At 37.9% G+C, this 13,794-nt stretch overlaps 1 protein-coding gene across 2 annotated transcripts in view; it reads left to right on the forward strand.

Annotated features, from left to right (window-relative positions):
• Positions 1 to 13,794, forward strand: part of heatr5a (HEAT repeat containing 5a) — a 35,088-nt gene that overhangs the window by 9,967 nt on the left and 11,327 nt on the right. Inside the window, exons 12-27 of one of the 2 annotated variants that reach the window (XM_007257900.4) lie at positions 882 to 1,034; positions 1,123 to 1,222; positions 1,874 to 1,983; positions 2,344 to 2,507; positions 2,957 to 3,120; positions 3,773 to 3,878; positions 4,737 to 4,927; positions 5,018 to 5,177; positions 5,803 to 5,992; positions 7,373 to 7,542; positions 8,474 to 8,500; positions 9,731 to 9,875; positions 10,532 to 10,711; positions 11,536 to 11,763; positions 11,885 to 12,063; positions 13,067 to 13,135. In XM_007257900.4, the coding sequence (XP_007257962.3) occupies positions 882 to 1,034; positions 1,123 to 1,222; positions 1,874 to 1,983; positions 2,344 to 2,507; positions 2,957 to 3,120; positions 3,773 to 3,878; positions 4,737 to 4,927; positions 5,018 to 5,177; positions 5,803 to 5,992; positions 7,373 to 7,542; positions 8,474 to 8,500; positions 9,731 to 9,875; positions 10,532 to 10,711; positions 11,536 to 11,763; positions 11,885 to 12,063; positions 13,067 to 13,135 (2,336 nt within the window). The remainder of the gene's footprint in view (positions 1 to 881; positions 1,035 to 1,122; positions 1,223 to 1,873; positions 1,984 to 2,343; positions 2,508 to 2,956; positions 3,121 to 3,772; positions 3,879 to 4,736; positions 4,928 to 5,017; positions 5,178 to 5,802; positions 5,993 to 7,372; positions 7,543 to 8,473; positions 8,501 to 9,730; positions 9,876 to 10,531; positions 10,712 to 11,535; positions 11,764 to 11,884; positions 12,064 to 13,066; positions 13,136 to 13,794) is intronic. The other variant, XM_015608041.3, reaches the window with a different exon arrangement.

A 13,794-nucleotide genomic window follows, 5' to 3' on the forward strand; every position in this document is an offset into this window, starting at 1 on the left:
AAATCTATATTAAAAAGTTTGAGTAAATATTAAAAGCCAACTAGCCTATCATTTTTACACACTTTATTACTTAGGGTTTGTTTTCCAAACAAGGATTAAGCCTAGTCCTGGGCGGTGATTCCCTTTCAATATAAATCCTCCATTCAAAATATTGATTAGTCCAGGAATAGGCTATATATTTCTGTAAATGCTTTTCTTTATGCATTTTAAACTTCACCCAGCTTTTCTTTACTAACTTTTGAGTTTTATATCTTTATAGCTAATGTTTGCTGCAGGGGTGTCCAGTCCTATCTGCAAAGGGCTGTTTGTTTTTTTATATATATAAATATATAAAGGGAGGGCATTGGGGCTGGGTTTGTTGTATCTACAGCACCCCCAAACCTGTGAACGAATAATCACTTTTTTTTGGCTGCTGCTTATCATTCTTACTAAACAGAAGTGCACTTTATTATTACTGATAATAAGTGTTTGGAGACTGAGAACAGCTGATTACAGCTGATGTTTGAAATATATGTGCAGCAGCACTGAACTTGTAGTGATAAATAAATGGTTTACTAGGGCTGGTTAACTACCTCACTGTCAACTTTAAAGTGTCACGTTTTTTAAAATTCCAGTGGGTTTTTACAGTAATTTCTTTTTTTATTTTGGCTCTTCCACCACGTGCATACCTCATTATTCAGAAACATAAACCAAAAGGAATTGCATCAATCCAAAAAAATAAGAGAAAGAAAAGCACAAAAAACACCACACTCACATACCAGCATCCATTGTTGGTTAGTTTCATTTGTATTTGTGTGATTTTTTTTTTTGTTAATATAAACTATAGAAATGTGTTTTGAAGAGGGGTACAGGGTTCTGATTTATTTTTAATTTTTCATTAGGACCCACAGTAATGGAGCACCACCTGCCCAGAATGCTGCTCTTATGGAAATGTGCTTTTCCTCAGTCTGTGAAGGAGCTGGACAGCGAACTGAGGCGTGGAGACTCTTTTACCTGGCAGGTGACTTTGGAAGGCCGCTCAGGAGCGCTGTGTGGTGAGTTAGAGATCTGAGCCGGGAACCATTTATTTTTGTTTATTTTTGCATTAACTTATCAGATTGGGTGTGTGTGTTTTCTCATCAGCAATGAAGAATCTTGCAGTGCACTGCAGGGATCTCCTCAGTGATGATGTAATCAGTCGAATGCTTCCTCTGCTTTCCTGTGCTGTGGCTCTCCTGACTCAGTGAGTAAAAATGGATACAAATGAAAAGAAATGTAGACTTTTTTGAATAACTGATTTAGACTTATTCATTTACAGTGGTGATTGAGTTTTTAAACGCTCTACAGTGTTCTGTATTTTTGCATAACTTTGAACAACATCTTCTTTAGATTTTCTAAAAGGAAATATGTAAGAAAATATATTAAACAAAATTTTAGTCCATTTTTCTGTATAAAACAGCCTCAGCCTCAGTTGGTGGTCCCATTAAATGCTTGTGTCTAGTCTTATTCTTCCTTTTTGGAGAGCAGCAGCTCTATCCCTTTGGAACCTGACTGTACACACCATAGTTGTTTAGTGTTTTCCTGATGGTGAACCCATAAACAATAACATTAGCCAGTGTGAGAGGCCTTTAGTTGCTTAGAAGTTACATTGAGTTCCTTAATTATCCACAGACTATCGCACATCTTGCACTTACACAAAAGTTTTTAGGTCAAATTATTGCATAAATATTGAAAATGTAATGGCTTACAATTTTTGTTAGAATTGTTCAAAACATATTGTGAAAGAAAGCCTATCATCGGTAAACAGAAATATTCTAAATGGTATTTATTTTTACTGAATATTATTGATTGTTTGTTTGTTTGTTTGTTTGTTTGTTTGTTTGTTTTATTAAAGGTTGCCTTCTCTAATCAAATCTTATGGGAACCAGCTCAAAAATGCTGTCACTGTTTTCCAACTGAGAGTGTATGAGATTCTTGCACTATTGCCACCCAAGAGCTACGAAGGTGAGAGTTGTGTAGCTGTAGAGTCTGACTGAATCCATGTGTGGGGCAACTAAAATAATACTTTAGTTAGATGGCTAGTCATCTTTAGGCATATTAATGGCTACAAATCTGAGTTCATGATAAATTATTCTGTTCTGGTCATGTAATTCATTCAGTGGTGTATTTGACTGTTAACTGAATGAGGAAGGATACCAAAAGTTACTCAAAGGCCCAATCCCATTTCACCACTTAATCCTGCTCCTCTGTTTTGCATGTGCACACTTAGGGGTAGAATGTCCCGATTCTTGTTAGGCTTGAGGAGAAAATACTTTTTGCAAAAGATTTGCCTAAATGTCATGCATGATTATCCTGTTCTCACAGAACATATTGGAACGTTGCTGAAATTGCTGCAGAATGATTTGACTGGTCCGGAGAACATGGCGTGTGCTGAGCTAAGCTTGTTACCACCTCTGTGCCACAACCAGGACCTGGCACTGATGGGTCCTGCTCTTCAGGATATGGACCAGCACTACATCGAGGAGCAGGTAGTTGGATGGGGGCCTTACTTTGTTCTTAAAGCAGCCTCAGCTTAAAGCAAAATCAGCCTGAACAATTTCTAACTGGTCAGTAAGGGATGCCAAGGGTCAGCAACAATGCTCACTAGTGCACAATTAGCCTGCTGAACCACTTACAGCCCCCATATACAGATCGTCTTAAGGAAGATTTCAGTATGTGTAATTCATTTTTGACAAACAACAGCTGTTTTCATTGCTTTTACAGTACTGTTTTAAACTTAACAGGCTTTTATTTGGTTTATAAGTTACTTTTAGGTGCATTAAAACAGGGAAAACTCTAAAATACAAGATTAGGAAACACATTTTTTTATTTTTTAAGCCTAGCTGATTTTTTATTTAGGACTTGCTGATTAGCTAACACTTGCTAATCTTTAAATCCTACTGCAATAAAAATGTAATAAAATTGTGTTCTTCCACAGCTGCATGGAGGCACTATAGGAGGAGGAAGTTTAGAGTACGACCCTTATGCCATCTTTGAAAAAGATCTGCAGGTTCCTGCTCCCCTTCCTCCAGTGGCTGCTCTTACTGCTGCCGCCATCCAGCTCTTTGGAGTCATCTTCCCCCATCTGGCCATCCAACAGAGGTACTGAACAAACCAATGTTACATCTTATAAACAATAACCTTGCTTTAGATTGGACTCCAGATGATACCAATTCTGGGAGTTATTTGATTTTTATCTGTGATTATCACAACTCACAGCTTACATGATATACACCTGGCTTCTTTGCATGATGATTAGGACATTCATTTTCGTTTAATCTTCTCCCCATATGCAAAGCTCATGCCAGTTAAGAGATACAGTTTCAAGCAATGTCTAGTCTTACTCTGTTGCTGATCAGTGAATATAAGTTTCAATGTCCAAAACTATGCTAGTGGTGGTGGTTAGCAATCTTATTGTGGCTCAGTGTTTACCTGTTCAGCCAGCTCATCCATTACCATGCCTTCAGCACACTGGTTTTCATGCTGTTGTCTATACCTGGCAATCCAGGTGTGGAAATTGGGCTGTGCCAGTGCTTTAACTCAGCATGTTTTCTTATCGGATGTTTCCTTATCTCATATCTGACGACACATCTTGATGATGTTATGAGTTATGAGAAAATATAATCTCTAACGGTTCTTTAACTAAAAACAATAATCAAAGAAAATGGGTATAAGTTTTGCAGCTTGATGGCTTAAATCCAGAAGTTGTCCTGGTTTATGTTTTTTAGTGGCACTTAACTATCTTTTGTTTTAGGGCTCAGGTCCTAGAGAAGTGCAGTGAGACTGTGCGGTTGCTGAAGGGCAATCGGCAGCAGACCGTCCACATCCACGTGACTGCTGCTTTTTGCTGCACTCTAATGGTAAAAAGCTTGTTGGATAAAAACTTGTTAAATGCAGTTTCAGACTCATTTTAACCGAAGCTTTCTTTATTCCAGTTGGTAGATTTTGTCACAATAATTGCTTAAACTAATTGCTTACACAGTTTTCTACTATGGTATTTTATATGAAGGGTTCTACAAGTATGTGCAAAAATGTTCAGTCTTCATTTATGACCTGGAAAGAAGTTGACAAAACAGCAAACCTTTATAAAAATGTTAGAGCTCAGTAACTGTACATTTTTTCTATATGAATATCCTGATCAGATTTTTTTGTTCTCTATCAATTCTAAATTTTCTTAATGCTGTGTAACAGCAAACCAAAGTAGTCTTTGTGTTTTTATAAATAAATGTCACACAGTTTATATCAGATGTGCTGCTAATAAATGCTGATATAAAATCCCTCTTTCTATTTGTTTTCTTAAAATATATAATGAAACATTCTGGGCTGATTCTGGAGTTTTAGTAGCATGTAAAATATCTTAAAATCCTTTCAACTACCAGATAATTTAAAAATGGAAAAACTGTTTCATAGTGAGGTGAGCATGCAATAGAACTAGCATTAGCCTTTACCTAGTTTTGAGAGCACTGATAAATGGTGGTTTAAAACCAAAGACGTGTGTGTGTAAGTGTGTGTGGTTCTTTTACCCACAAACATTGTGTTTCTATGATTGATTTACACAGTTTCTGATATTATGATATGTTTCCAATGCAAAATAGTTCCACACTGCAAACTCTTAACTAAGTTCTTTCATTTATCTTCTGAGAACTCTCCCTAGTGCTGCCAGCCAGGCTTTAACACTGATTTTTCAGTGTGTAAGTTTGTGCTCTCTCTCTTTCTAGAATTTAGCATCAGGTCGTGAAACATTGGGTCCGGAGGAGGTGCAGAAGCCAGGTCTGTCTCTCCTGATGGGGGCGCTGGAGAGCTCAAACCCCCTGCTGCGCTGTGTGGCTGCTGAGGGTCTAGCCCGACTAGCACAGGTTCTTAATGAACCTAATTTCACTGTCTCTCTGGCGATGATGAGCTTCGATAGGTAAGTGTCTGCTGCTATAAAGTTTTGGTTTAAAAGGTTTAAAGGACTGTAATGTAAAATATTTGCTCCTTCCTCTTACCCCAATCCCAGGTTAAAGACAGCGAGGGATGCCATCACACGCACAGGCCATTCCCTGGTTCTGGGTGCACTGTACCGCTATTTGGGAGGTATCAGCTCCCCCCAGCACCTCAGTGCTTGTGTAGGGGTTCTGTTCACACTTTCTCAGGACAACACTTCACCTGAAGTCCAGGTAAATCAACAGACCCTGTTGGAATAAACATACAGTGGGGGACAATAAGTATTTTTTAGCATAAAGTATTTTATGCTAATCATAGGTACATTTCAACTGTAAGAGACAGAACCTAAAAATGACTTCATATTATTTTTAAAATAATCAATTTGCATTTTATTGCAGGAAATAAGTATTTGATACAATAGAAAAACAGAACTTAATGTTTGGTACAAAAACATTTGTTTTCAATTACAGAGATCAGCCATTTTGTGTAGTTCTTGGTCTTTTAAATGCAAAATAGGATGAATTCCTAAAATAAACAACAGATCTGTGAGAGCCGGAATCCTTGCTGGTCGGTAGGTGATCAATTACTTATTTCAGCCAATAAAATGCTCATTAATTATTTAAAAATCATAAAATTCTGTCTCTTGCCGTTGAAGTGTATCTATGATAAAAAAATTTAAAATCTTAAAAAAACCTTTGTAGGTGGGAAGACTCTAGCAGTTCATAGCTATTTTCCTTCTGAAACCTTATGGGAACTGAAACATTTATTATGATTATCAGTGGATCATATGTTTAAATGACTGACATGAAAAACAAGATCTTCTGAACACAGTGCATGAATTTGATGTTTTTGCTGTAGATGTGGTCTCTTCATTCGTTATCTCTGGTGGTGGACCTGGCCGGGCCTCTCTATCGCAGTCACGTGGAAGCCAGCCTGACTCTGGTGCTGAGGCTGCTTCTCGTGACGCCGCACACACATGTGGAGGTGCAGCAGAGCCTTGGACGCTGCCTTAATGCTCTCATCACTTCACTGGGACCTGATCTACAAGGTTCTCTCAATAATGCATGCTTAGACTTCCTCTTTATTCTTCAGTAAGATGCACCAAGAATTTCTGATTCTAATTTAATTCAGCATTTGAATACAACAGTTAACATGTATTAGAATTGAGACTTTTTTTTTTTTCCTCTATGCATGTATCCACACCACAAACACACACATTACTGCGGTTTCAGTGTTGAACAGTTTTGAAACTTGAAATATTTTTCCCCAATTTATTTATTTTTTCCTCATATATTCTGCCTGCAGTCACACATGCACACATACCCAATAGGAGGCTTATACCCATTTGCTTAGTTAAATCCAGGCTGTTATCTTTTTGTTTGGATAGAGATATTTAAAAAAAGAGAGACATTTAAGATTCGCTTTCTCTAGTGTGTGAAATCGAATCGGTTTGTGAAGAATAGTGTTTATTTAACCTTGCTTTCTCTCACTTTTTATACTGGTTTATTGATATTTGTGACTAATAGGCAGTATCACGGTCAACAAAAATCGTCCATATAGGTCATGTCTATAAGTAGATAAAGTAATCATCACGATATATCTCATTGTACACAATAATATCTAACATTTTTGAATATCGTGAACGATATTATACCCTAAAATATTGTGCCATATCTGTACCTAACTATCACATTAAGGTACTACTTTTTTGCTGGTTTTTAGCAAAAGAAAAAATTCACACTGTTCTTATTTTCCATAATATTATCTACTAGAGACAGATTATATCTGGTCAGTATCATTTATTTTATTTTAATCCTGGATATATGGAGATATTTTGAGTGCATTATTAATATTATTAGTATCATGACATTTTGAAACATTGACTTCTGTTTCAAATCTGATAAAATTCTTGCATTTTTTAAATATTTTAGTTAGGGGTGTTCCATATCATATTGTATGTAATAATAACATTTAATTTTCATTTTGTTGCAGTAGTGTATTCTAGAAATTTTTTTTTTTTATTCAGTATTTTGTCATATTGCCAAAAGTATTGTTATCGCAAAAAAAAAAAAAAACATGAAATATTATGATATTATTTTAGGGCCATATCGCTCACCCCTACGACAGGCCTACTCTCACCGTTCCTTAAAAAAATGTGGTTATGTACAGTATGTAACTGTGGTCATGAGAATTGTGGATGACTGCCAGGGCAGTGCTAAAAGTGGAAGTATCTCATGTTTCAGTTCACGCTCTCTCTGACCCAGGTGTAAACATGCTCTACTTATGACTGTCTCAAACGTATCATTGGTCAGGATGTTGACATTTCACTGATAGTCCAACATCTAAATCCCAATCATGATGAATTATACTGTCATAAAACTACATTTTGATTCAGTCCCTGTCATGTGTGACTATGTGTTGTGTCCAGGTGAGGGTCCAGGTGTTTGTGTGCTGAGGAATTCGTGTTTAGTGGGCTGTGCAGTGATGCAGGATAGTCCAGACTGTCTGGTGCAGGCCCAGGCCATCACCTGCCTCCAGCAGCTGCACATGTTCTCACCTCGCCACGTCAACCTGGCTACTCTAGTGCCCAGTCTCTGTGTAAGTACTCTCTGTGTTCCCCTCGTTCTCTCTCTGTCTGTCTGTCTGTTTCTGTCTGTTTGTCTGTCTCTCTCTCTCTCCCTCTCTCTCTCTCTCTCTCTCTCGCTGTTTGTTTTTCTGTGTCTCTTTGTCTGTCTGTCTCTCTCCATGTGTGTCTCTGACTCTCATTGAAAGTCTCTCTCTATGTCTCTCTCTGTGTCTCACTGTGTTTCTCTGTCTCTCTCCTTGTCTGACTTTGTCTCACTGACAGTATCTCTTAGTATGTCTCTCTCTGTGTCTCATTGTGTGTCTCTGACTCTCTCTCCATGTGTGCGTCTGAGTCTCTCATTGAAAGTCTCTCTGTCTCACTGTGTCTGTCTATTTCTCTCCTTCAATTTTTTCTTACTTTGTCTCTTGAGAGAATTTCTCCTTCTGTCTCTGAATGTCTCACACAGAGTATCTCTCTATCTGTCTCTCTGTCTCATTGTGTCTCTTACTGTCTTCATGTGTGTCCCTGAATCTCTTATTGAAAGTCTCTCCCAGTTTGTCTCTCTTTCTTAGTCTGTCTGTCTTTCTGTCTGCCTTTTGTCCGGCTCTCTGAGTCTCTGACTCTCTATGTCTGTATCTCACTGTCATTTACTGTGTCCCTGTCTGTCTCTTTGTTTTTGTATCTCTGTCTGTCACTGTCTATCTCTCCCAATGTCTCTCTCTCTCTCTGTTGATGTGTCTTTCTTTCTCCGTCTCTGTGTCTCTCTTTCTGTGTCTGTCTCTGCGTTTTTTTTACATTACATTACATTTTTCTCATTACATTTAGTTCATAGTAGAACAGTAACAGTAGTAATCGTCAGTAGATTGAATGCACTGATACAGACTCAACTGAAGTTGAGTTGTTCCATGCAGCTTTAGATTTCTTCCTTGTCATGACCGTGCTGTTTTCTACTCTCTCGTGCAGGAGATCTTGTTGGATTATTCTGTGTTGGTAGGTCACCCCCCCCTCCCCGCTGCCAGGCTGCAATTTGTTTCTCTCTCTCTCTCTCTTTCACTCCCTTATTCTCACGCTGCCTCTCATGTTCTCCCTCTTTCTCACTGTGTCTTCAGTTGTTTTCACAAAATTCCCACTGCAGACTAACCCTGAACAGGCATTCTGGTTTGGAGCATGGGCTGTTACAGACTCTCACTTCAAGGCTAATGCCAGGGGTTTATTTTTGTAGTATTAAGCCTTTTATCAGTGTCCTGATATAACTTACCTTAGACCGTAATATGACTATTTAGCTGTATGTCAATTCATGCAGAGAAATTAGATTTGTGCCAGTTACATCCAGATAATTTTTGAGTCTAAGATTGTCATTCTGTTAAAGTTTTTAATGATATCAGCTGGGCTTGCTCTCTCTGGGTGGGTAGATGGTGCGCTCTCCCCACATGACTCCAAAGCGTGATGTTGATCAGCACAAGTCGTCTGTGAGCTGATGTATCAGAACCGAGTCACTGTGCTTTCCTCCAAGCATTAGCGCTGTGATTGTGATGCTACTCAGCAATGCTGCATCAGCAGCATTTCAAAAAGAGGCGGAGTCTGACTTTACATTTGTCGGGGAGGCATGTGCTAGTTTTCACCCTCCTTGTGTTGGGGCATCACTAGTGATGGTGATAGTCCTAATGAGTGGGTTGGGTATTTGACCGTGTAAATTTGGGAGAAAAGGGGCAAGTTTTTTTTTAATAATGTCCAAGAAACATGAATATAGTTCACAGTTCACAGGATGATGGCCAGCAATAAAAAAACTAAATAATGCTAAGTAATGCAGCTTTAATAAACTCTTTCAGTACAGCATGCTGCAGTCACAAATTGATTATTAGATTTATTGATAATATAGCATCTATTTTTAATTTAACATACTAATAAACTAAGCAAACCCTGGCAGTAGCTCTGCTCCCCTAATTACACTTTCCCTCTCTGTACAGAAAGTGGATTTGTTGGGGATCGGTTGAGTCTCACAGGATTAACTGCATCTTGGCTGCCACTTGAGTGCTGGCTGTGGTTGAATACTGACACTCCTGGTTTTTTTTTCTGTTTGTTTGTGTTTATCTCTCTCACTTGAGGCTTTTCTGTTTGCAATATAAAACAGGAAGTAAAACCTTTCTGTCAGATTTACAGTATTTTTAAAGTACATATTTCTGTCTCTGTTTGTGTGTGTGTGTGTGTGTGTAAACACAGGTAAACCTGTGCAGCTTGTACCTGTCGCTGCGGCGGGCAGTGGTAGCATGTTTACGGCAGCTGGCTCAGCGTGAGACTGTGGAGGTCTCTGAGCATGCTGTGGCTCTAGTGAAGGAGCTACCTCGCAGAGACAACACACAACTCGGTGAGTCAACAAAACCACCAACACTTCTGTCTTTTAATTAGAGTGTGAGATATACTGTATACAGTCTGACGGTCAGTGTGGCTGGTTAACATGAAAGCTAATTCAGCTAGCTACCTATCAAGGTATCTGCTACTTTCATTCACGCTTCGTTTTCCTCCAAACTGTTGGCACAGCGTTGCTGTGCTGAAATCTCTCGGGCTCTTTCTAACTCTCACCCACTCTCACAATATCGAAATATTGTTTTTTGTCAATATCACATCTCTAATTTTGATTGGCTTCATTGTTTCTCATTCAGAAAAGAGTCTGGAGTGAAATACTTTTTAATCATTTTTAGTTTAGCAGATTCTAAATCATTTTGATAATTAGATTATTTTTTTACATCAAGAGTGATTTTTACTGAGGAAAAAAAATAAACAAAATTAACAGACTGCAACAATAGTAATTTTAAAATTCAGAGCTTCAAGAGAGCAGAATTCCCTCAGACCTCCTTTGCAACAAATCTGAAATACAGAAATTTGCTGAAACTGTCTGTTTTTAGCTTACTTTTTAATCATGGACTGTATGGACTAGAAAGTAAATAGTGCATTTTGAAAACTCTCTTATATTTAGGAATGATCTTCTGTTTTTTGTGGTGATAATTTGTCTGGTTCTTGCAGATGTGACTATTAAAGAGGTGGGTTTGGAGGGAGCTCTGTTCAGCCTGCTGGATCGGGAGTCAGACCCTCGGCTCCGGCGTGACATTAAAGACACACTGATCCACATGATGAGTTCTGCTGCAGAGAGTGAGCTGGCCCACTGGCTGAAGCTCTGCAAGGATGTGCTCTCTGCCTCCTCAGGTGAGTGATTTTTTTTTTATTTTTTATTTTTTAACCTGAGGCATGCAGGTAAAATGATATTATACCCTGAAATATTGTCACATATCACCCACCACTAATTATTACATCAGGGTACTACTTTTTTTTTATATACTGTTTTTAGCGAAAGAAAAATTTACACTGTTCTCATTTCCCCATTATATATCTACTAGAGACAGATTATATCTGTTTAGTATCATTCATGTTTTTTTCTTGTATTCTTGTTTTTTTTTTTTTTTTATATCTCAGTTAGGGGTGTGCCATATCATATTATGTGCAATAATAACATTGTATTTGTATTTTGTTGCAGTATTGTGTTCTTTAAATATTTGTTATTTAAGGTTTTTTTGTCATATTGCCAAGAGTATCGTTACTACAAAAATATCATAAAATGTCGTGTTATCGTATTTTAGGGCCATATCGCCCTCTTCTAATCAGATGCCCTCTTATCGTAGTATTTCTTTATAAACATTATACATTATAAATGGCCACAGAAACTTAGTTGTCAGGTTTTTGATATTCATGGTTGGGTTAAATGTTGCTGATTGGATCCTAAACGGCCAAAACAACTCTAACCACAGATGATGGGTTCAGGATTTATCATCTTCCTGTAATTAGTTACTTTACAGTGATAAAGTGACAGTAAGAACTGAACATGCATGTATTTAAAAGGCAACACTAAAAACAGAGAAGTAATGTGGTTTTCATTTAGTTTGGCTTGTATTTGTTTGTATTTAAAGCTTATAAAATAGGATGTGTTCCATCATAGTTTTAAGATGTGTTTTTGGTTGCTCGTCCTCCAACAGATTCAGCAGCTGTGTCACTGATTGAGACCAACCAGGAAGAGGATACTGATGACTGTGCAGCCTTCCAAGCCAAGCGTGAGCACAGCGGGCCTTTCAACAACCTGCGCTGGTCCACACGGGTGTTTGCTGTGGAGTGTGTGTGCAGCATCATAGTGCAGTGTGAGAATGGAGATCCGGCTCATTTTGACATGGTACTGGCTCAGGAGCAGCGCTTGCACGAGTCCACAGGTCAGAGGATATTCTATCTGAACTATTGTGTTTTAGTCTTTATCAAGTTAACTAAATGGATGATACTTTCCCATTTTTTTATTATTTACCAACATACTTGTCTGCATTTGATGCTCCCTAGATTTCCTGGTTCTCCATTTGGCCAATCTGGTCCGCATGGCCTTCATGGCAGCTACAGACCACAGTGAGCAGCTTCGGCTTGCTGGCTTACAGATGTTGCTGGTGATCATCCGCAAGTTTGCCAGTGTTCCTGAGCCAGAGTTTCCTGGACACGTCATTCTAGAGCAATACCAGGCCAATGTAAGAGTTTGTGCCCCAGAAAAAAAAAATATATATATTTTTTCACCTTACAACCACAAACTTGAATGTATTTTATTGTAATTTTAAGTGATGGACCAACACAAAGTAGCACACAATTGTGAAGTGGAACATAAATGATACATGGTTTTAAAAATCTGAAAAGAGTGATGTGTAAAGGTGTCCCGCCCCACTTTATCAGTACTTAGTAGAGTATTTTGGGCTATGTCTCTACCAGCTTTGCGCATCTACAGACAGATTTTTGCCCAGTATTCCTTACAAAATTTTGGAAACTTTAATAAAAAACAGCTCCTTGATCTAAGTAATCGTGATGGGCTGCTTGTTTAGTTTTTGTAAACATGATTCCTTTAGCTTTCTGACCGTTGCTTATTTAGGTCATGTTTAAATGTGGTCTGTTTTGTTAATGGTATATTTTTTTTATGTATATGCTGGGTTCTGACACTCACTGTATTGGGAGTGATGTACTCTCAAGATGGATATCCAGTTAGCGGTGTTAAAAGTCTTAACAGGCCTGTTATTTTCACACATATAAATATGTTTAAAACAAGTTTAGAGATGGATTTAGCAGTTGAACACAGAGCAATGTACTTTGTAAATATGATCTAGGTGCCACAAAACAGCTCAAACTCAAACCAAAAAAGGTTGTATGAAGAGCATCTGTCAATAGCAATTTTCATTTAAAAAAGTAAAGGGGACTGAAATACTTTTGCACAGCACACTTTTCAGATTTACGTTCCACTTTAAAATGATGTGCTACTTTGTGTTAGTCTATCACTTAAAATCTCAATAACATTAATTTTAAGTTTGCTGTTGTAAGATGACAAAATGTAAAAACGTTCAAGGGTATGAATATTTTTTGCAAGCCACTGTAGTTTAGGTGTTGATATGTTGATATTAAAGTTGCCTGCTAATTATTTTACTGAGGCTTTAGAATTTGTGTAATTACTTGAAAGACTGTAATACTAATAGATTCTCTCATTTGCAGGTGGGAGCTGCTCTTAGACCAGCCTTTAGTGCAGATGCCCCTCCTGATGTCACTGCTAAAGCCTGTCAGGTCTGCCTCTTTAATGAAGTTTAAGTAAATTATGTTGTGTTTGTGCTCTGTATTAAATGTCTGTCCACTCCTGCCTTGCATAGCAGAAATTTCTCAGTTAGTGATTCTAACTGAGAAACACCCCCAGCTTTGGACACACTCTCAGACTTGCTGATGCCTAGAACACTTTTTATAGTTCTACCATATTTTGCACTAGTAGCTCATTCACTAGTTAATTCATCTACTGTTTACGTATCTTTTGCACTGTTTACGTATCTTTTGCACTGCTTAATTTAAGTTATTATATAACTGTGTATTTGCACTTTCTGTTTGGCTGACATCAGTTATCCTCACTTTATGCACATCAACTGGTGTTCACTGTCTATTGTGTTCAACTGCACTACCTCCATTCTCCATTACACACACACACATGAAGACTGTACATTTACACTGTATATTCTATTTCTTATTTGATTGTATTTATATGTATCTTTATATTTTATATTTTATCTTTTTTAACTTTGTGTATTGTGTAACCTGCTGCTGGATGCCAAGAATTTCCCCCCGGGGATCAATAAAGTATCTATCTATCTATCTCTATCTATCTAAAGTTATCTACGCAGACTCTGGGTGCTTTCACACCTACCTTGTTTGGTCTGGAGCTTCAGACTTTCCAGTGT

The sequence above is a fragment of the Astyanax mexicanus genome, chromosome 14, assembly GCF_023375975.1.
Source record: "Astyanax mexicanus isolate ESR-SI-001 chromosome 14, AstMex3_surface, whole genome shotgun sequence".
NCBI classification, from domain to species: Eukaryota; Metazoa; Chordata; class Actinopteri; order Characiformes; family Acestrorhamphidae; genus Astyanax; species Astyanax mexicanus.